Consider the following 24,085-nt stretch of genomic DNA (forward strand, 5'->3'; position numbering starts at 1 on the left):
TAGCTCTCAAAGAGACATTTCAAACTGCATCCAGAAGCCATGCCATCAGTGTGTGTTCACAAGGGACACATTCCCTGTCTTCGCAAGGAAAGGGTTTTCTTTATTGACAGCCATGTCAAAAGAGACCCTTGCATGGAATTAAAAGACTTGCAAAAGAAGGCCAGTAAATCCTTTAATAAATGGGTGCAGGCAGGGATTAAGAGTATTAGTCAGTTACAGTGAGAAGGCATAAGACCTCTCAAACTGTGGACCAATACATGCATAGATCAGTTTCCAGCTTTGGCTGCTGCTGCTGCTGCTGCTGCTAACTCTTCCAGCTTCAGAGGCAGGACGACAGTAACAAAATGGACCCGGTCCTTCCTCAGTTTCTGTCTCACAGTCTGCGTCAGGCCCAGCTCCAGGTACTCCTGCTTCTGCCTGTCATACTGAGGCCAGACGACGAGCCCGGGCCCGTTGGGAGAGCTGCAGACACATACAACCATGTCAGTGATGCAGCGCAGAGAATGATGCTACCGATTCCATACGGTCAGCCTCGGCATGCTGCCACTTTTATATGTGCACTTATACACATAATGTGAGGCATATACTTCCTTCTTTTGATTCAGCCTACTTATCTTTTATTCCACTCCTTTCAGTGAATGTTTGCTGCAACAACTCAACCCTGATATACTGTATTAATACATGTATGCACAATGCACATTCTGCTGAATATGTATTGCTCTCAATGAAGCAGCCTCTCTAGCCAGTCTACCACTAATCATTTATTAAAACTCTATAGGTGAATAGGGTGTTTTTATATACATATATATATATATATATATATATATATATATATATATATGTATCTTATCGATTAATGAATTAATTACTTACATCGAAGCAATTATTAATTGTATTAGAGGTTTTCTGAAATTTTTTACATATCGTGATTCTGAATCATTTTGCAGATAGGAGGTTTTGCACTTTGGCCATCGATATGCAAATTAATCATTATCTTATTTATATAACATATATATATATATATATATATATATATATATATATATATATATATATATATATGTGATCATTTTCATGCGTTTCCAGAACAGAAATTTGAACATTGGATAAAGGTTTCAAAAAATTATTATTTCCCTTTGTTGACATATCAGAGGCAAATATGTTTACAGATGGAATTTTCCCACCCAGCAGACACAGAACATTCTAGAATTCATTAAGACATTAATAAGAAAGCTGAGAGACTGAACTTACAACCAGATCACTGAGCTCCATAGAACTGAGCGGATCTGCAGTCAAATATAGGTCTAAGATCAGTTTTTCTGTTGTTATTAATATGAACAGATTGATTAGTGCGGCTGTAATGATGTTGTTGTTCTCAGTGCTTGCTCACCCAGTCCGGGTGAAACTGCCCCAGTATGACATCATGGTCCTACAGAGTCCTTCATCCTCCTTGGTGATGTTGCCTGAAGATTGGACAGGAAGTGACTTCAGTGCTTTTATGCTGTAATCCATTCATTCCTTTATCTATTCCACAAATGGAGTTTTACAGAACTTAGTTCGGGAACAATGACCACGCCCCACTTAAGTACTTAAGTCCAGCACACCTGTTCAACCCACCTTGACTCTGTCTCCACATCCCTCCCCCACAACCCCTTTGTTTCGAACATATTGTTCTCTCCCTCTCACAGGAACAACGGGGGACTCCGCTCTCCGAAGCTTCAAACAAGACTACCCCCATCCACGAGTCTCCACTCCCCCGTTCTCACCAGCCACGGGGACACCGCCGACCCCGCCGACCTTCCCTCTCTTTCTTCCCTCTGCCCCCTCTTCTTCCCTTACCTCTTACCCCTCGACCTCCATCCCTTCCCCCTCGACCCCATCCCTACATCCCTTCATCTCTCACCCCTCGACCCCTTTTTCCGTTTCATAACTTTTGCAATAAACCATTCAAACCCATATCGCTACTAGCGTGATCATTGTTAGTGAAAGTCCCAATAGAGGCCATGTCTGATATCCATATTACGTTACCGCTCACACATTTGTAATGACACAAGACGTATCACCCACCTATGATCTTTGTATGCCCACTCCAGAAACATCCACCGAACATGAAGCCAACATCGTCTGCGTGATCCGCCTTCACGAAGCTGGGTCTGGTGTCTTTGTGAATCTCAGCGCGGTGAACAAACTCATACATGTAAACCGGAACGCCCACATCTGAATCCATCCAGGGGATAACAGACAAGGGGTGCACGTTTGAGATGAAGGTCAAAGATCAACAACGCTTCCTACAGGGTGATGTATGAACTCTTTGAGGCTTCCCGTATGACATTACAGGAGCATCAAGTCATCTAGCCTCTAGACAGACCAGAATGTCTCGCACATACTTTCTGACCTGAGTGGTATCCGGCCACCATGACGACCGGCAGCGTCATCATCAGGTCCCCCACTATCTCGGTGAATGCGTCTCTGATCTCCTCTGGTGTTTTGGCGTCTTTCATGTACTCGTCGGCGATGAGATTGTTGGCGAAGGAGACCTGGAGCAGGGAGGAGGGTCGGACCTTCAGGTTTCCCTTCTGCAGCAAATTCTCATCGGCAAGAAAGATGACTTCATGACCTCTAATCAAAAGGCCTGATCCATTCGCTATGTAAATATTGTTGTCGTCTGATGTGACGAATATGTGATCAATGTGGCAATATGTTGCCACAGGTGATAGGTTAAATGAACTAATGGATATCCTCATGAAACTTCCCAAGTTGATTACTTACATCAAGATCTTTATTTTGATGCTGTTGAAAAAAAGTGTCTAATCAAAAACTCGTAAATTTGTATCCATTTCTTAGAGTGTTTTACATACAGCGGCAGGGCTTTGTGACATCACGACTGGTCTGGAAGCTGCTTACGGTTCAGAATGCTGCTCAACTCGTGTGATGTAATGGAGTGTAAGTGTAATGTGGAAACTTCAGTACACATCTTTTGTATTTTCGGACTGGTTATATGTGTGTATATTATTTGTTTGTTTGTATGTATTATTATTATTGTTAGTATTATTTGTTTGAACAGGTGTTGCATGGGCTGGAAACCCATCAGCTATGGGTCTGACGACAGACAGGCCTTTTGGGGCGAGGGCCTTTATTTCCTGTACAGCCAGCAGACATCCGGTGTAAAACTTCATTGTTTACACTGCGATTAGCAACTTCAGATGTGAGACTGGAGTTGAAGTTAAAAGACAATGTGTACGTCTGGATGGTATCACAAGTAGCCAGTTTACAACCTCATTTTAGACCAATACAAATCTGAAACCATCATCAGAGGATAGCCAGTGGGTTCCTAGATTTAGCTCTCCACCTTCAACCAGTCCGCTTCAACGTGATTGGTCAGACTACAACCGGAAACCAGAACAGGTCAGATGCCAACATATTGTCCTGTTGCCTACACATTCTATATACACATACTAGATACATTTGTTTATGTTTATGGACATAGTGTCTGCAACCTGCTTGCCTCAAGTTGTCCCATGAGGGATGGATTAAGTTTAAAAAATGGAAATAAATTGTTGCTATTGATACTACTGTAGAGTTGTAATAGGTTATTTTGATTTGCACATGTACATAAAGGAAGTCTTATGTTTTAAATTAATACATAAAGAATGTTATGATAATTAATAGGAAATACTATGAAGAATATTAAGAGGAATGTATTATAAAGCATAAGAGACGATCACTGTTTTATTATTGTAACTGTATGTAATGATAACTGTATGATGCATGAGAATGAATGGTAGTTTATTGCTTAGAAATTATAGTTAAAATTGAAGCGGGGTGGGAATCCATGACTTTTATTCTGAAGGCAAGATAAGAGGTTTTATTCTGAAGGGAACTTCTTTGTCTTGACGGGAAGTGTGACGTTTGACCCCTCATCTTGAAGTGGCCTTATCCCAAAGTTGTACTGGGGAAACGTTCTTTTATTCGGCTTGAACGGACCAGACAGAAACTAAAACACATGGAGGAGTTTTTGTATTGGACTGTGGAAGTTTGTCTCATTCCGGCCCCACGATAGTGAACGTAAATTGTCTCTATTAACTTTTGTCATTAAATATTGTTTAACTTTAATTCATCGAATCCTGAATTTCCTTGAGCCCGAGACGTTCTAGTGGCAGAATCTTTTCACTACCATCTTTTGAATGAATAGTTTTAGGTTTATATTTAAGGGGCAAACAATTGGGTGGTAATGAAAATATATTAAAAAAAACAATTAAAATCAACCAGTCATCCAATAGCAGCATCAGCTGATAGAGCTCACCCCTGTAGGATTTAACATGTTCACCATTGCCAGCACAGACTCCCTGTTCATGCCATTCTCCCAGCCAGGAGGGGCGAAGATCTGTGATGGGACAATGCTTCAGAATTAGTTCAATATGAAGTACAAATACTTCAGGATCAAGAAACCAGGGAGTGGATTTGCCACAGAGGCTATGTCTGAATACTTTGAGTGAAAGCATGGACTGCTGTGTGACCTGAGGCAGGATCCATCCAAACTCATGGTTGGTTATTCCCATCATCACTGGAACCCTCAGCACTTCTCTCCTCTTGAGCAGCTCCTCTGCTGTGTCAGTGAGAAACACTCCGTCCACCACGGCTCCCAGGTAGATCCTCATCTGAACACAGGACACAAGAACGTAAAGCAAACCTCCAATGGCTGTTCACCAGCCAAGGGTGTGCACAGGCTGCCATCTGGTGGCTAAACGTAGGGACAGCATCTGGAATCCAGATTTGGCAATTTATACTGAAGCTTTTTACTGTGAGGTTTCTATTCTAGTTTGCTCACTCTGTGACTTCAGCTGCTTTCTTGATCAAATATATATTACTTTTAGTAATCCACAACCTCGAAATGTTCTTATGTCTGAAAATACACAGCACTTTGTAAAATCAGAATGTTTTCTGGTTAGTGTTGCAACAGAAGGATCCAGGAAATGCATTAAAACACACAATCAAATCAGAGCTAGATAGGTTTCTACAACAAGACCATTTACCTTTTTAGTTGCATCAACAAGCTCGTCTTTACTTTTCCGGCTCAGACACTGGACCAGTTCCTCCGTGCTGCTGCGGTCGCATCCAGTAAGGTTGGCAACAATCTAGGTATAGATTGTTATAGCAAGAGAGCCATACAGAACATTATTAGTACATGCACATGTATCCTGATGCAATAATTCTCTAGACAAAGTGAAACCCTGTACTTATTTTACTCTGGTAGGTGTGAAACTTGCTAAACGAATATACTTATCTTTTTAGCTATGCACTAAGGAGACACAGTATCTATCGGGGTTTGGTAGTTATGATTAGCTGGACCCTCTGAACCTAAACTTTACAAATGTTTATTCTGTTTAACAATAAGAACAGTGCTAAGAGCCGAAGCCCTAAAACTAAAATGTCAAATGCCGTTACACTATATAGCACATAAGAAATTCTGCTGCATCTGTGCTCCATTGAGCTTGATAACTCTTAGCTGCTCTAATAAACATAATTATAATAACAGTAGATGAAATGCCGTTGTGTAATTTAAATGAGATATCATAGCACTATGCAGTCCCCTCCAGCTCTCCGGAGCTTGTTGGTCTGTTTGGACCCTTCTTAGCTCTCATCAGCCCCTGTACACTAGCTGCCAAGCAGCAAACAGCAGACGGCAAAGTTAGTGACTAGCTGGTGAACTTTAGCAGCTAAAGAGAGCTGGTGGAGACCAAACCCGAGCTAAAAGGAGAATACATGTTGCTTTTACTTTTTTACATACATGTGGACACAAACAAGACTTCAATGAAAATCTTATATTGCTTTAAGTTGGGTGGATACTTAAATTGACAACTGTTTTCTAACATATTTGCCAGGACAACTTTATCAGATATGTCATTGTTGTGTTTTTATCTTAATTCGTCAAGTGGCCCCCTCAAACACAGCTTTGCTCATAGAACCTGTTCAACACATGCGTGTCAGCTCGGTTCACGTGTTACAGTACCTTGGCATGACCCAAAGGATGTTTTGTAGTGTAGGTCCCAAGTGTTGCAACTCCACTTTGAAAAATTGCCCTCTGAAACAGTCCTTTTGCTTGTGGAGTAAGAGTCTGTTCATAAGGAATGACACGTAAGCATGAACATGATTATTTGGTATGGCTCAACTACACATGTTAGAACGTGTACATGTATGTAACTTACCAGTATAGATGCACTGATGCCTCCTGCGGATTCTCCAGCCACTGTGACAGTTTGTGGATCGCCGCCAAAGGCCTCGATATTGTCCTGCACCCATCTCAGTGCTGCCAGCTGATCCAAGAAACCCCAGTTGCCCCGAGCGTGTTCGTCTCCAGTGCTTTGAAACAGGAAAACCAATTCATTGAGAAAAGTCTGTGGTAATGTGGATGTGTTCACTTGATTTGAAACCGGACAGAAATGTGACGAGTAACACAATCTCACCTCAGGAATCCCAGGATGCCGAGGCGATACTGAATAATAACCATCACTATGTTTTCATACGCAGCCAATGGAGCGCCGTCATACTGTGAAGCTGCACCCATTGACAGACCTCCTCCGTGAATCCACACCATCACCTGACACACAGGAAGGAGCCTGCTGGTCATAGCTGAGCTCTCCAGTACAGTCGGAGTTACAACCGTTTATAATGCAAAGGAAAGACAGGCCCATTGTAAACTGAAATGTTGCTGAAAACATAGCTGAAATAAGAGTAAGAGATGAAAGTCATTGAACAGTCAGTTGAGGCTTCTAGTCAACTAGAAAGCACTGAAAGTAGATGTGACATCACAGTTTCTGAATACGGCCTGTACCTGCTTTATAGTCCAAAAACAGATGTACGCCTCACTTTCTACAAAGTGGGACCTTTAATAAACAGAAGCAGGATCATATCTAGAAGTCAGTCTAGTCCAACCACACCTCCCTTCTTGTTTTACCACCCGGAGGAGATGCCTGTTCTGTTTAACCCACCGGTACTTTGTCCCCTTTGGTTGCCTCAGCCGGAGTGTATATGTTCAGATACAGACAGTCCTCTGAAAGCTCTGGTGGGGAGTATTGCACTGACATGGCCCTAGAAACGCTCACAACTAATTCTGGATCTTGGATGCACCTGAAATAGAGACAGAGAAGTGTGTGTCATCCAGAGAGAAAATAATGTTCCTCAAATTGATGATTTCGTGGTCGCCCAGTCTTACATGGGAGGCTGGTGAGTGCAGTCTCTCTCCCCCTCCCACGGCTCCGCATCCTGGGGAGCGGCCAAGCGGAGGGGCCCCACGGGGGGCCGGGCAAAGGGGAGCCCCAGGTATTGCTTCACCCTCCTCTCCGTGCCTTTCACCATCACGTATAGCCCTCTGATTCGGCCATTTTTCAGAGAGAGCACAGGGTCAACGCTCCCTGCTGAAGACACAAGCACGAGTTGTGTGTGTTGAAGGGCCATTTAGTATTTTTTATAGTTTTCATTTACATAGATGTTTACATAGAGGTTCATGGTCGCCTTCTTCAGCAACTTGTTTTGCCATTTTTCATATTTAGTTTGCACCGGTAGTCGATCGAGGGCTGAATAAGCCGGCTGATGGTACATTTATTCACCACTCATGTCTTCAAATGGCCCATATGATATCCTACGGAAATTTGTTTTGTTTTGTCAATCAGTCACCATCACCCATTCACCCATTCACCCATCCACCCATCCACCCATCACCCATTCAACCATCCACCCATCCACCCATCCACCCATCCACCCATCCACCCATCACCCATCACCCATCCACCCATTCACCCATCCACCCATCCACAAATTCACCCATCCACCCATCCACCCATCACCCATCACCCATCCACCCATTCACCCATTCACTCATTCACCCATCCACCCATCCCCCATCCACCAATTCACCCATCCCCATCCACCCATTCACCCATCCACCCATTCACCCATTCACCCATCACCCATCCACCCATTCACCCATCACCCATCCACCCATTCACCCATTCACCCATCACCCATCCACCCATCCACCCATTCAACCATCCACCCATCCACCCATCACACATCCACCAATTCACCCATTCACCCATCCACCAATTCACCCATCCACCCATCCACCCATCACCCATTCAACCATCCACCCATCACCAATTCACCCATTCACCCATTCACCCATCCACCCATCCACCCATCCACCCATCACCCATTCACCCATCCACCCATCACCCATCACCCATCCACCCATTCACCCATCCACCCATCCACAAATTCACCCATCCACCCATCCACCCATCACCCATCACCCATCCACCCATTCACCCATTCACTCATTCACCCATCCACCCATCCCCCATCCACCAATTCACCCATCCCCATCCACCCATTCACCCATCCACCCATTCACCCATTCACCCATCACCCATCCACCCATTCACCCATTCACCCATCACCCATCCACCCATTCACCCATTCACCCATCACCCATCCACCCATCCACCCATTCAACCATCCACCCATCCACCCATCACACATCCACCAATTCACCCATTCACCCATCCACCAATTCACCCATCCACCCATCCACCCATCACCCATTCAACCATCCACCCATCACCAATTCACCCATTCACCCATTCACCCATCCACCCATCCACCCATCACCCATTCAACCATCCACCCATCCACCCATCCACCCATCCACCCATCCACCCATCACCCATCACCCATCCACCCATTCACCCATCCACCCATCCACAAATTCACCCATCCACCCATCCACCCATCACCCATCACCCATCCACCCATTCACCCATTCACTCATTCACCCATCCACCCATCCCCCATCCACCAATTCACCCATCCCCATCCACCCATTCACCCATTCACCCATCACCCATCCACCCATTCACCCATTCACCCATCACCCATCCACCCATTCACCCATTCACCCATCACCCATCCACCCATCCACCCATTCAACCATCCACCCATCCACCCATCACACATCCACCCATCACCCATCCACCCATCCACCCATTCAACCATCCACCCATCCACCCATCACACATCCACCAATTCACCCATTCATCCATCCACCAATTCACCCATCCACCCATCCACCCATCACCCATTCAACCATCCACCCATCACCAATTCACCCATTCACCCATTCACCCATCCACCCATCCACCCATCACCCATTCACCCATCCACCCATCACCCATCACCCATCCACCCATTCACCCATCCACCCATCCACAAATTCACCCATCCACCCATCCACCCATCACCCATCACCCATCCACCCATTCACCCATTCACTCATTCACCCATCCACCCATCCCCCATCCACCAATTCACCCATCCCCATCCACCCATTCACCCATCCACCCATTCACCCATCACCCATCCACCCATTCACCCATTCACCCATCACCCATCCACCCATTCACCCATTCACCCATCACCCATCCACCCATCCACCCATTCAACCATCCACCCATCCACCCATCACACATCCACCAATTCACCCATTCACCCATCCACCAATTCACCCATCCACCCATCCACCCATCACCCATTCAACCATCCACCCATCACCAATTCACCCATTCACCCATTCACCCATCCACCCATCCACCCTTCACCCATTCAACCATCCACCCATCCACCCATCCACCCATCCACCCATCACCCATCACCCATCCACCCATTCACCCATCCACCCATCCACAAATTCACCCATCCACCCATCCACCCATCACCCATCCACCCATTCACCCATTCACTCATTCACCCATCCACCCATCCCCCATCCACCAATTCACCCATCCCCATCCACCCATTCACCCATCCACCCATTCACCCATTCACCCATCACCCATCCACCCATTCACCCATTCACCCATCACCCATCCACCCATTCACCCATTCACCCATCACCCATCCACCCATCCACCCATTCAACCATCCACCCATCCACCCATCACACATCCACCAATTCACCCATTCACCCATCCACCAATTCACCCATCCACCCATCCACCCATCATCCATTCAACCATCCACCCATCACCAATTCACCCATTCACCCATTCACCCATCCACCCATCCACCCATCCACCCATCACCCATTCACCCATCCACCCATCACCCATCACCCATCCACCCATTCACCCATCCACCCATCCACAAATTCACCCATCCACCCATCCACCCATCACCCATCACCCATCCACCCATTCACCCATTCACTCATTCACCCATCCACCCATCCCCCATCCACCAATTCACCCATCCCCATCCACCCATTCACCCATCCACCCATTCACCCATTCACCCATCACCCATCCACCCATTCACCCATTCACCCATCACCCATCCACCCATTCACCCATTCACCCATCACCCATCCACCCATCCACCCATTCAACCATCCACCCATCCACCCATCACACATCCACCAATTCACCCATTCACCCATCCACCAATTCACCCATCCACCCATCCACCCATCACCCATTCAACCATCCACCCATCACCAATTCACCCATTCACCCATTCACCCATCCACCCATCCACCCATCCACCCATCACCCATTCACCCATCCACCCATCACCCATTCACCCATCCATCCATCACCCATTCACCCATCCACCCATCCACCCATCCACCCATCACCCATTCACCCATCCACCCATCACCCATCACCCATCCACCCATTCACCCATCCACCCATCCACAAATTCACCCATCCACCCATCCACCCATCCACCCATCACCCATCACCCATCCACCCATTCACCCATTCACTCATTCACCCATCCACCCATCCCCCATCCACCAATTCACCCATCCCCATCCACCCATTCACCCATCCACCCATTCACCCATTCACCCATCACCCATCCACCCATTCACCCATTCACCCATCACCCATCCACCCATTCACCCATTCACCCATCACCCATCCACCCATCCACCCATTCAACCATCCACCCATCCACCCATCACACATCCACCAATTCACCCATTCACCCATCCACCAATTCACCCATCCACCCATCCACCCATCACCCATTCAACCATCCACCCATCACCAATTCACCCATTCACCCATTCACCCATCCACCCATCCACCCATCCACCCATCACCCATTCACCCATCCACCCATCACCCATTCACCCATCCATCCATCACCCATTCACCCATCCACCCATTCAACCATCCACCAATTCACCCAAACCTCCTTCCTATATGGACTTTGTGACTCTTTGTACTATCTCACACTTACTCACACACTATTGTAAGTAATTACAGTAAACTGATGTTACATGAATGGAAGTGATTAGAAAAACAACAACAACAACAACAACAACACAACTGCAGTGTCAATCCAGGGAATACTTGTTTTGAAATGCCTTAATCCAGGTATTGTTTTAGAAAAGCCTTTCAAAACCTCTACAAAAAACCAATTCAAGTTACAACAAAGCTGTTATTGGTAGCTCCTGAAAAGTTGACAATGTAAATATAGTTCCATTTAGCCAAATGTCCATATTGTCATTCTTCTTGTCTGTAACTGATTTGAGTTCCACCTATAGGCTGATCGGATGTTAGAAAAGGAGAGGCAACAAACTAACAAAGAGTTCTCTTACCTGGAGCTGACTGTGCTGTCGCTGTCAGCGCAGGAAGGAGACACACAAGCACCAGAGCTGCTCTCATCCTGACCAGGAAACACAGAGAGAAGTCCACTCTCTGCCCCTGTGCTGGCCCTCTAGTACCGCCACCGCCCGCCCCCACACGCCCCCACACGCCCCCACACGCCCTCGCCCACACACACACACACACACACACACACACACACACACACGCACACACACCCACACACACAAACACACACACACACACACACACACACACACACACACACACATAAAGTGAGTACATGCACTTTCAGACTCAAACATCACAAAGAAGCGGATTATGTCACAGTATAATCTTTATTGATGTAACCTCTAATGCTCCCCAAGAAGAAGTGTGACTGATACAATCCTGCTCTTTGACCACTGCAGCTCAAGACGGTAAATCCTTGTGTCTAAAATACTTGGTATACTTTCTGGTGATAAACTAAACACACAATGGTCCCTTCTTTTGATTGGATTAAACAGAGAATACGTTTTTTATATTTGATTGATTCAGACAAAGATGGAAATTGACCGCTCACAATATGCTAAATCACGTTGGTTAGCTGTGTTACACATAGATGGTATGTATGAAGTGCTGTCAAACACGTTTTCTTCTTTTTTGTATTTCTGTATTTGACTTACATTGCAGACTCCTGCTGCTGTGAGGAGGCCCTGACTATTTTGACAGCTGGATGACATTCCTCTCACACGTTGTCCTTCACAGAGCAGAGAAGATAAAGCAGTGCTGCAAAAACAATGAATTCTGTGTATCCACAACCTGATATATCCTCTTCCTCTGTCCCACAAAGCTTCACTAGAATGAGCCCCATTGTTGCACTGGGCGACATGTTTCTGCATTAGAACACACACACACACGGCAGTATATTGTCACTCAATCCCACTCTATCCCGTGCATTAATCCCCGGTTGAAGATGGTCCCTAACAAATGCATTGAAACTGTTATAAAGTTTTAAATTCAAGGGTTGAACATCAGAAAATGTAAACGTTTTTTAAACAGATTCACAAAAGAAGGAGTATCCATTCATGACTGCTCCATCTTACTTTTCATCAACTACTCCCAAAAGGTAGTCCACTGGTTGGTTAATCCTGGAGAGATATCCTATCTTTGACAATGATCAACGCTCTTTAAATGCACGACAACGTAGGAGGCCCCCGCGAGGCTCTGAGAGGCTGTGTACAAATGAGCTGGATCCGATTGGAATGAACCTGCAAGCTTTCCTGACCTTGACATACTTGACTGCAGTAACAACCCGACTGCCTTGGAAACCTTTATTTCCTGCATTCTGGTGAATTGTTATGCCCTGGTTGTTAGAGGAAATGATTTGAGAGGGTCAGCTCTCCTCCAGTCAAAGTGGAGACATGACGCAAAGTTTGCCGTCTTGTTTTTGTCTCCAAAAGAATGACTGCTGTGACGTAGGCCGACATGAACAGTGGCGATTTTGATACGGACATTTTGGTGGGTCCACACAATACTCTTTGGATGATGCGATCCAAACCTAGCATAGATATATCATATTGATCCATACTCTCACAGCTGTGCGTGAGTGAGAGAGGGGAGACAGTGTGATTGCTGTAACAGTATCATCAACAGCAGAGATGACTACATTCCAGCCATATAATGCCATCTAAAGTCGCACAATGGAGATCTTACCATACCAACACATGGGACCAAAGGACAAGGTTAAAGATCCATCAACATCAAATAGTCTATTCAATTCAATTCAGTTTATTTGGTATATTTGTAATCGGGAAATATGTTTGATTTAAATGCAAAACAGAGACGGTAACGGTATTAGCACTCCCCCGAAGAGACACAACTGTATGTCTTAAGGAAATTAGCGTAATGTTTTGGCTCTATGTGTGTCCGCTATATTAATGCTAACGAGGAGTAAGCTAACATAATTATCGTTTTGTGCCTTTGTACACAGCTCTTACGTTGGTTTTAGGAATTGATCAATACTATTTGAAATCACCAGTCATGTGCAAGAGCATCATTTGGAGGGGTATGCTACTTCCACTATTAACAGCACCTGACAAATGGCAAACTACACTGCAAGAGATGGACGGGGTTACCAACAGAGATGGCAGACGCTCCGGGGGTTTTAAATACACAGTGAGCAGATCCCAAGCCTCTCAATCTTCCACTGTAGAGGTCAGGTTTGGCAACACTCTTTACTTTTTCACGACGTGTTCCACCAGGACAAACAAGCATGGTGAGCTCTGTGAACTTAAGGTGAGAGCAACGTGCTGTTGTGAATATTCAACCAGCATTTATTCATCCACAAAGTACTACTTTAGCTGTACATGTGCACTTCTTTCTGGCCCCACTGACACTTCTCCTAAAACGATTGGCACACGTGAGAAGTCTCACCTCTAGATGACGCCAAGTCCTACACACTGGACCTTTAGCTATGACATCAGCCATTTCCTAACGTTTATTCATTGACCTGTTCTGTGTGTAACCCATGTAATGTGTGACAGTTGTATACGTCTGCTTGTGTTGTTTGTGATTATTGTCCCAATGTGTATGCCACACTCTTACCCAGGAGCCTCCATGCTTTACTGGCTTTTCTGACCCACAATCCTCTGTGCAGCGGATATATGAGTGAGAGGTCAAAGTTCAAGATACAATGTTATGAGGAAGTAGATTGTCCCAATTGAACGCATACTGGATGAAACTGTACAGGCGGCTGTAGTATGGAGTCAACGTAATCCAATCAAATAGATGTGGCCATTTGGGTGGAGTCAGATGACAGTAATCATAGATTCAAATGTAATCAAATATTTTTTTGATATACAAACCTGAGCATCCTCGCCCCTTCACTCACCTGCTCCTCATCCCCCTGCAGTATAAATACCAACACGTTTATTTCTGAGCTGCTACGGGCTGTCTGTAAGACTGAGTAAATGTATTTTACAACATTTCTCAGAGAAGCTTGCAGTCATCACGCCACCTGCAACAACAAAGGTACTCACAATGGATGTGTTCTTACCCGTGAAGGCAGACAGAAGTGATTCAACATTAAAGCGGCCCTTTTATTTGTCACAGATGACATTCTTAGCAGTAGAGGACTATTCCACTTGGAAAGTAATGGTATGCCATTTTTTTTCATGTTGCACAATGTGAATAACTCCATTCAAATAACTATATTTCAAAAGATACACACAAGCTGACCGCTGTCTGTCATCTTGAGCTGACGATACAATTAAACAAGTAAGATTGACATCAAGGAACAGACAAGTTATCCAACAAGGCTGCCATTTCAGTAAAGATGGTGCATGTATACATGACGAACATCATGCATGCAGATGCTTTCATGGGTGGTTTTAATGAGTATGAAAATGATGCTTTGGTCCAACAACACTTTACTCATACACTTCCGGTTGGGTTTTCCTCTATACGTGCACAGGTGTGTAGGCTACAAGTTACCATTGTAATAAACTGAACCCAGTTGATCCTCCTCGAAAGAGGAATCTCCTCCCAGTCGAGCATGGTCTCCATGTCACTGCACTCTCTGTGAGGTACTGTCGGGATATGAAAGATGGCCACTAGATGGCACCAGTGAATGTAGCTGGTCAGAAGCCAAGCTCCCGCCCCTCTCCACGTTGGTGTCAAAACGCAGGCGCATATTTGGACCCCAAGGGTTGCTGGTTCAAATCCCTGGAAGAAATGAAACTTCATGTCTTCAACCAGGATCTTTGAGTTACAGTTCACTGACGTGGTGGTTTGTTCCTATATGCAAAGGATATGTGAGATATGAATAATGTGCTGTTATACCTGTTAATTCAAGTGTTGTAATCAAACCTTCAAACTGAGTTAAAACGCTCTAATGTTATGAATATTAGAAATGAAATTACCTTTCAATAATGTAAATCAATTTCTGAATATGTGGTAAATATATTTGTTCTGATGAATGTACCATGTCCCTGCAATGTAAAAATGAAGTTATTAAAATGCTGAAGCAGTATCTTCAAACTTGATTTGTGTATGCCGTTCATAATGTAATGTTTGTATTAGGGACTAAAAACATGTTCAATAAAATGGTGCCTATCTACAAACATCCATTACCTTGTGTGTCGTCGAACCCATAATATACATCAGAGTCTCATGCTGCTTTTACACTTTGAGTAGTACCTAAAGCAATAACTCCAATCTGAGTCATCCATGCAGGAAACTAAAGCAGCCTGCCGTCAGCCCAAAAGGAAATCCTGGCTAATCTCATGTCTGTATCACGTTTGAACAGGAATCAAAGTACAGTACAATGAAAGCACAACAATACCACCTATTTCACCCTTGATGAAATAAGATGTTTTAATAATATATGACACAAATATATTTGGGGTGACACATGCAAATTACATTAATGTTGGCCAAGGACTTAAGAACTATTGAGAAACTCTTCTTCTTCATTTGGGGTAGAACATGGAAAGGTTTATGACAGCATACATACAAGCTAAAGGATTGGGACACAAAACAACAGTTACTTAAAAAGGCAACAAGCCACTATTTTAACTTTTCTGAAACATTTCCCTTATTTATTTGTGTACCTTATACAAAAGAAACCTGATATGTATATATATATATATATATATATATATATATATATATATATAGTATATATAGTATATACAATATACAAACATATATATATATATATATAATATATTTTATGTATAAAATAATTAAATATATATCAAATGTAAAGTGTCACAGTGCCTGTTAGATACAGAATACATCCTTAACTTCCCTGAGAACATGTACTAATGATTTATTTATGTACTGGTATATTTCATGGAGTTCGTACAATTACCATGAATTAAAGGTGTGACTATAACATGCATTTGATTTAATTGTGATAGATTAAAAAATGACATGCTGTACATGGAATAAATCTGAGCCAATAGGAGATGAGTGCGGTGCAACGCGTCAGAGGTAAGGGGCGTTCCCGCGGCGCGTCTTCCCCTCTGTAGTAAGCGGAGTTGACTGTAGCGCTCGTGCTCCATTGGAAGTGGCTCCGCGCTTCAGTGACAATACCGGAGGACGAGTGGGCGGACCGGCGAGACGAAAGTTCACAGAAAACACTAGCAGCCACAGAACTGTTCGTATTCACCTCGGTGACATTTCTGAAGACAGCACACTGTCTGCGAACAGACGCACCGGGGAATGCGGCGGAGGCTCGCCCGGCCAAAGGAATAACGTTAGCAGGAAAGCGGCGAGAAAGGTGAGGTGAAGGCTTCTTTCTTTTCTTTTGGGAAGAGGAGAATTGGGAGAACAGTGACAAGTGAGCAGACTCCGCCACAGGTTGTCGTGGCAGAAGATATCAAAGTGCAGGCGGGTCATGCGGATTTCTCCGCTCGCTGTTCGGAGCGCCGCGTCGCAGCACTAACCCGAAGGGGGACGAGAGAAGAAGCAGAAGAACCAGACCGCTCCTCCTGTCCGCCAGAGCGCGGCTCCGAGTCGGGGAGAAGCGCCACCATGTCCCGGAGAAAGCAGAGCAAACCCCGGCAGATAAAGCGTAAGGATGAAACGAGCTCACTGCTTAATGTTGTGTGTGTGTTGTTGTTGTTGTTGTTGTTGTTGTTGGAGCACTAGAGTGTGGAGAGCCACGCGCGCTCTGGGAAGAAGCCGCATATTTAGTGCGGCGCTCCGCTTGAACTGCAAAGTTAATAAGTAGTGCGGGACGCCACTGCAACGCGGGGCTGTGTCGACAGTAGTTTTATGACACCGTGTTTATGTATTGCGCCGCGACATTATTTGCACCCAAACAGAACACCGTTGCGCATTTGATAACATCAGCAAATTGAACCTTAAAGCGCAAGTTCAACTGAGTTCGCGTCTCCGCGTGACGTAGAGACAGACACCTTGTGCCAAACCGTTTCTGCGCCACTTTGGCAGCTGCGCTATCTCCACCGTGCGAGAATATACATGTAACACAAGTTCTCATTTATTAGCCGGGGGAGAATGCTTTGTCCACTGGCAGCTCAAACTGTAGCTGTGGCTTCCTGTTTAATTCTGTTGTGGAAACGTCAGTGTTCTCTGAAAAAGCCGATGTGAACAGAGATAAGAGCAGCGATCCGATGTGAGCCCAGATAAAGATTAAAATTGGATCTTTTTTTATTTGTTTTCTGTCTGAGGCCGCCGTTGCCTTTTCCCCCTGGCTTTTCACTTCTCTTTTCCCAGAGATGGGGCGTCAGATAGGCCGCCTGGCTGATCTCTCCCGCTGATAGCTGCTTACAATTGGATCTTTTTTCTTTTTTTTCTCCATCTATCCCTTTAACTCAATAATGCATCTCGGGGCCGCTTGAAAGGCCTTTTTCTGGGTCTGTCTCCCGGCTGCTCTCCTGCTCGACGAGCTCTTCCTGTTCATAAAACGTGTGTAGGTTTATCGCTGATATTGACAGTAGATATAAAAAGCACATTAATGATGTTGTGATTAACCCTCCTGATGTTGTGAGAAACGGTCCCACGTTTAATGTCATCCTTCTGGAGATTGAAGACACAAATGTGCATGTATCTGTTTGGAAGCTACAGCTGGAATGGAAACATGACATCAGCAGGGACAGTTTGTTTGGTCAGTTATCACATTGAGCAAATAATAATATCTCGTCATCTGTGATTGTGTCCCTGTGTTCCCAGAACATGCGGAGGCTGTAAGGTATCACCTTGCATAAATACACTTCTAGATGATATTAACGAGTGGACATTTCTAAACCAAATGCGTATCCTGGCTCTGGTGTATTTACTTTTAGATTTGAGAAAAACATACAAACCAATCTTTCACGATCTAATGCAAAGCTCACTTGTGGGCTTTGTGAAGAGCAAGAGGTCAAAGGGAGCAAGAGGGGTCATGTCTCTAGGTTGCCTTCACGATACTGTGCAACCTGCAAACTAGGGCTGAACAACAACGTGTGTCAGTAAGCTATAGGAGGTGTGAAACGTGCTGCTAGTTAAATTTAACTCCACGAGTTAGTCAAACTGCACAATGTAAGTCTTAGCAGTTGTCTGGTTAATACGCCCTCTCATCCTGCCGGTTTCTGCATTCCTATTGCTCGACCAAATTCGGTTTAATTGGAGATGCTGCTGCTCAAAAACGCCGACAGAGTGGAGGGTCTGGCTACATAAATGATCTTTGTAATTCCCTCACTTTAATAGAGGGCTGCAGGAATGATGCGTTTTTGTAGGCCAACCCGGAAGTTCGCATCACGCTGGTTCCCTTGACAGAAAGCTAATGGAATTTTTTTTCTTCTTTATTATGGCAGAAAATAATCTCTGGCAAACAAACATTCATGATACGGACACGGTTTGTTTATCAAGAGAATCTTCACAAAAGAGCACCACTTTTATGATTTCTGAAGCGTGAATGCAATCAACAGAAGTAAGAAGCTAACGTTATGTTATAAAGGAGTCACATGACCACATGACCGTGTCTCCACCACTGAGCTAAAGGAGGACTGGTGTTCTAATGAGGACCTTTAGTCGTGTCATTTAGACTCTTGTTAGCAACCGACTTGTTCAAGAGAGAATTAGGGTATTTTGATTGACATATTTAATGTTGTAGTCAAGTGCAAAGATGCTGATCTCATTTCCAGGGTTTTAGGCTGGAATAGCATCAGCTACTTTAGCTAGCAAGTAGCTTGATGTTGTGGTTCAAGCTCGTCCCATGAACAGCTCTGAACGGGCACCTCCAGGACTCAGAGCGGTGAAGCAGGCTGTCCCGTCAGTCTGACAACAACGTTTGTCATACAACAACATACACTCGATAACCATTCCAATACATAATAATGACACTTTTGAAAGTTATTGTTATCGGACATTATTGAGTAATGTTACATATACCATTAATGTAATATCTGGTTAATAACCATGTGATCAATAGCTTTAGCAAGCTAACCTGGACTAAGATAATTGATGTTGTTGGTTGCTCGTTGCAAATGATGATGAGGTTTATGATTATAGCACTGAAGTCATAGACGCCGTCTATTAGCGATCAAGCTATATCCACTGGGTTGCCGTTAAGGATTTCTCTTGATGAGGGGCTTTGGTGTGCCTCTGCTAGTAGTCTATATAGTCTGTCACTTCCTGTTTTTTCATATATGTTTCCATAGAGAGGCCTATCAGCTGTAAACTCCCAGCAGGCACCTACAGTAAAGCCAGCAGCGAGGCCTGGAGATGTTTCCCAGACCCAGAGGCTGATAAACCCAGGCTAGACTTGGCGTGTATGAAAGAGAGAGAGGGAGAGTGTGTACATGTGTGCGTCTCAGGGGTGTTATGGCCGTCTTTATCAGTGCTTCTGGTCCACTATGCTTCCCTGTGCACCAGGCCCCTGCTGCGGTTGAGGCCAGCCAGGCTCTCAGCCCTGTGACTCTCTTGTGATTTGGCAGACATTTTGATAGGAAAGAGTGAGGAGCGATAAGGACTTTGTTCGGCCGGTGTGTGTGTGTGTGTGTTTGTGTGTGTGTGTGTGTGTGTGTGTTTGTGTTTGTGTGTGTGTGTTTGTGTGTGTGTGTGTGTGTGTGGGGGGGGGGGGGGGGGGGGGGGGGGTGCTGGTGCTACCACTACTACTAACGATGCAGTGTGTCCACCATGTTGTTTGGAGCATGCTGCTTGTTGTCACTGATATGATAAATTCCAGTCAGGAACAGTGTTGAGTACTAACTGCTTCCTTTCTAAAAAAAGGCTTCATGTTTTTTTTTATTGTGTACAATTACACAGGTGCAAGGAGGTTTGAACACCGCCCGATAGATGAGAATGTGGATTATCTGCGTTGCTTTGAGACATTGTTGCATTTGAATATGTCCCCCCTAAAGTTTGTGTGTTAGCCCATAAGATTAGAATTGGACCGGCATCTCCTTATGTAATGAAGACTGGACAGACCGTAACGTTACAAGGGAGGAGTAGAAGAAAAGAAGAAATAGTGGATGCCACTTAAAACAATATAAATATTTGATCTATGATGATCTGAGCACATTTAGAGGACAAGTGCATAAAGGCTGTGCCTAGCTTTTACCCCGTTTGGTTGTCATTGATCCGCTGGGTATTAAAACTCCTTTTAGTTCACATACAGCCCAATGTGATCTCGGTAACACTAATGCATGATAACACATGTGTAACAACTCCAAATGTTTCCCTTTTCTTCGTGAGACAAGAAGTACAAGTACATTCAGAAAACGTTCATAATTAATGAACTATTCATTTACAAAACGGATGATGAACTTGACTAAAAACAGACTGCTGTTTCCTGGAAACCTGCCGACGATTAATTTATCTTCCCTGTTCTCAGCTATCCTTGGAAGCTCTTGTAGTATGACGATTCTGATTGTGGCAGCAAGCTATATTCCTGTGGTGAACACACCAAGCGCGCTAGCTTCTTTTTACCTCAGTGCCGAAATTGTAACTGGTCCACGCTCTGTGTCAAAACCATCTCCTTTTGGGCAAAGACGCTTTCCAGCGGTGGCTCCTGCATGAACAGTAGCCTTCACTTCCCAGTGTTGTGTCACGCAGCCACGTGGGATCTATAACAGCGTATCCAGCTAAGGACCTTCTAGCCTCATTAGGACGGCACGACCTCCAGAGGACTAATGGTAGCGCATTTCATCAACAACTCCTCTGCAATTTTTACACTTTGCAAAGTCCTCCTGTGGGCCAGATCGGATGTGTTTGACATCCTTGCCATAGAGAGGAAAAACAAAGGTTTTTTTGTGAGTAAAGCTGCAATTGTGCTTCTCCAGAGAAACGAGTAAAGGTCTTTGCTAACCTGAGAGGAGAACTCTACACTCACGAAGGGACTTGGTGCTGTCGCTGAGTGAGGCGGTGGAGGCACGGTGAATGAAAAGAACAGGGTTAGTTTTACAATGTCTTTTATGGTTAGGCCGTGTGGATTGGCTCATTACAAAAGTCCCGTTTAAGTGAATGAGAACTAATAATAACAAGTTCGTTCTCAGTCACTTTAACTTGATACCCCTGTTATAAAGTGAAGGCTACATATGTAACCTCCAGTTCATTACCAAGGCAAACAAGTGATAAGGGCCGGGTGTTTACCGCAATGTGTCTGTACAGCCGAGGATCAGAAACTGTCAAATGCTGATGGATGGCATCGAACGTGGGGTCCAAATTGTAATATTGTTGACTCTGAAAGTTAAGGATTCCTACTACAACTTTGCCAATTGTAGACTATTTCATTGAAAGGTAAAGTTCTTGGACAGTTTCAAGAATTGTTTTTATATCAGTCCAAGCCCAGGTATCGTATCGCCACTTTTATGAAAAATCAAAATACATCATAAACACACACACACACACACACACACACACACACACACACAGCGGGGAGAGTAAGACACCACCGCATGGATATCTTTTTCAATTCCCCCCCAGCAACAATGGATTGGGTCCAGGGCTTTCTGTGGGCCCATAGTTGAAGGGGAGAAGTGGGTGTTAGTGTAGCAGATAGATATTTGTCTGTGTCTCTTTGTGCGTCATCGTCCCCAACGGTTGGCGATCTTTCAGCCTGATAAGGCTCCCCTCCTCGATGGGGAGATAGGAGGCGGGCAGGCGGCCCACTGAGGCTGGATCCCTGGGCTTATATTTTGGCGGTTGAGATGGGAGACGTGATAAAACTTGGCGGCGATCGCTGCTGCTGATATTGCAGAAAGCGCAGGAGAAAGAGGGAGAGAGAGAGAGAGATGGGGAGATGGAGGGCACGTTGTAATTACATCTGGCTGTTGCATGCCATTTTCCCAGCGTTGTTGCGCTGTTGTCGGTGGTTTTGTTTGCGATTGGCTGGGGGAGGATCTCCGAATAATTAAAAGAAGAGATGAGCAGGGGGAGAGAAAAGTGTGGCGATAAGAGGGAGGAGTGGAGGTAGATGTTGGGAAAGAAAGAGTGGGGAAAAGTGTGTGGAATACATAGCTGCTGGATGAATGGGTTGCGGTGTGTTTTTAATGGCAGCCCAGCCAGCTCTCCCCTCCCCCCTGTGAGAGATGTTTGGGGCTGATAAGGAGGCCTGCTGATGGTAGATAGATAACACCTTGCAGATCCTCACTAAAGATAATGTGTGTGTGTCTGTGTGTGTGTGACAAAGCCTGGTTCCTATGACATCAGTGCTAGAGCTCAGGGGTCAGCATGAATAATACACCGCCTGCCACAGCTTAAAGTGAACCAGGACGCCTGCAGAGGCCAGACAAGGAAATCAGCACCCTGACCTCCACCTTTCCTTTGACTTTTTTCCCCCTCTCACTGGTGGAACTTCTTCCTAGCTTATAGAAGAGGTGCTTTCTGAAATGACTTTAGACAGGTGCCAGTTGAATGTTGCAGCTCAAAGGAATGCTTTTTTTATCAGTACTCTGACAAGGCGCAGGTCACGTGATTGTTATATGGACGCACAATTGAGAGATTAATTCATTCTTTGTAAGCCAAAGTGACATAAAACACACAAGCATGTCTAAATTCCACACACACACACACACACACACACACACACACAGAAAACTCATGCAGCGCCTTGGTGGCTTTGCCTTGTGTGTGTGTGTGTGTGTTCTTTTCTGCTTCTTTGTTCTGCTTTTAGCTTGATGTGAACTTTTGATAAGCCGCGGGGCCTGATCTCCGGTGCAGATAGAGATGGCCAGGCGTGATTAGAGTTGTTATCAGGCTGCAGCAGGCAGGAGCCGAGGCTCCACCGCAATAACAACAGGCCCAGGCAGGAGCAGCCGGGGTCCGGACCCTGGCAATCAGTTCCAGCCCTAATGGGATTAATGTTGTTGTATAATTAGATGATAGGTGTGAATGCATTTCTTTTCTCCCTCAATCTTTTCTCACTCATTCAACCCCCCACCCCTTTCCTCCCCTTCTCTCTCCTCCCTAACAAGCATTGTCATTGATTAATTTAATTAAAATTAATACCACGTATTACTCATTCCAGATTCCATGTAAGATAGCGCAGACATGTTGGGAAATTTTGGTGTCCATTGATGATTATCTCCAGGGGGGGATTTTCTTCTGTCTTTTAAACAGTCGTTTCTGTGAAAGAGCGTAAAAAGTTTAAGAGCAAATGGTCAGCTGGGTTAAGAGGAAAGTAACAGCATCAGCAGGATGACTCGCACTGAGCTGATTCTACTGACAGATGTTAAAATGACCAGATGGTGACTGATTGAGTGTCGGACACCGACAATTCTCACGGTTTTGTGTGAGTGTTGCATATGAACGTAGTCACACATCCACATATGCATGCGCATACAGCCTGTGGGGTGGGGGGACTCTAAAATCTGTAGCAATGACCAAGTTTAAACAAGTGTGCCGTTGGTTCTTGAAAGGTTGAAGAAGCTGAAAATCTACTTTTCATAATGGGTCTTTTTCCTGTGAATATTTCTGCTCCTTTA

At 44.9% G+C, this 24,085-nt stretch overlaps 2 protein-coding genes across 3 annotated transcripts in view; one reads left to right on the forward strand and one right to left on the reverse strand.

Annotated features, from left to right (window-relative positions):
• Positions 1–156: 156 nt before the first annotated feature.
• LOC117731715 (carboxylesterase 5A-like) lies at positions 157–11,769 on the reverse strand. Of its 2 annotated transcripts, none has more exons than XM_034534044.1 (13): positions 11,663–11,769; positions 7,214–7,415; positions 6,990–7,128; positions 6,465–6,598; positions 6,207–6,360; positions 6,011–6,115; positions 5,034–5,135; positions 4,518–4,658; positions 4,304–4,384; positions 2,396–2,537; positions 2,068–2,217; positions 1,391–1,463; positions 157–462 (listed from the first exon to the last, which is right to left on the reverse strand). In XM_034534044.1, exons 1-13 carry the CDS (start codon positions 11,727–11,729, stop codon positions 267–269), a joined length of 1,686 nt encoding a protein of 561 aa, XP_034389935.1. In that variant the 5' UTR covers positions 11,730–11,769; the 3' UTR covers positions 157–266. The 2 variants fall into 2 exon arrangements, with proteins under 2 accessions (XP_034389935.1, XP_034389936.1); XM_034534045.1 differs by having other exon boundaries at positions 190–462; positions 7,214–7,412; positions 11,663–11,729.
• Positions 11,770–16,691: 4,922 nt separating this feature from the next.
• Positions 16,692–24,085, forward strand: part of zfpm1 (zinc finger protein, FOG family member 1) — a 94,294-nt gene continuing 86,900 nt past the window's right edge. The window contains exons 1-2 of the mRNA XM_034533977.1: positions 16,692–16,935; positions 17,016–17,229. Coding sequence (XP_034389868.1) covers positions 17,190–17,229 — 40 coding nt within the window. The 5' untranslated portion in view covers positions 16,692–16,935; positions 17,016–17,189. The remainder of the gene's footprint in view (positions 16,936–17,015; positions 17,230–24,085) is intronic.

Source organism: Cyclopterus lumpus, chromosome 6 (assembly GCF_009769545.1).
Source record: "Cyclopterus lumpus isolate fCycLum1 chromosome 6, fCycLum1.pri, whole genome shotgun sequence".
Classification (NCBI taxonomy): Eukaryota; Metazoa; Chordata; class Actinopteri; order Perciformes; family Cyclopteridae; genus Cyclopterus; species Cyclopterus lumpus.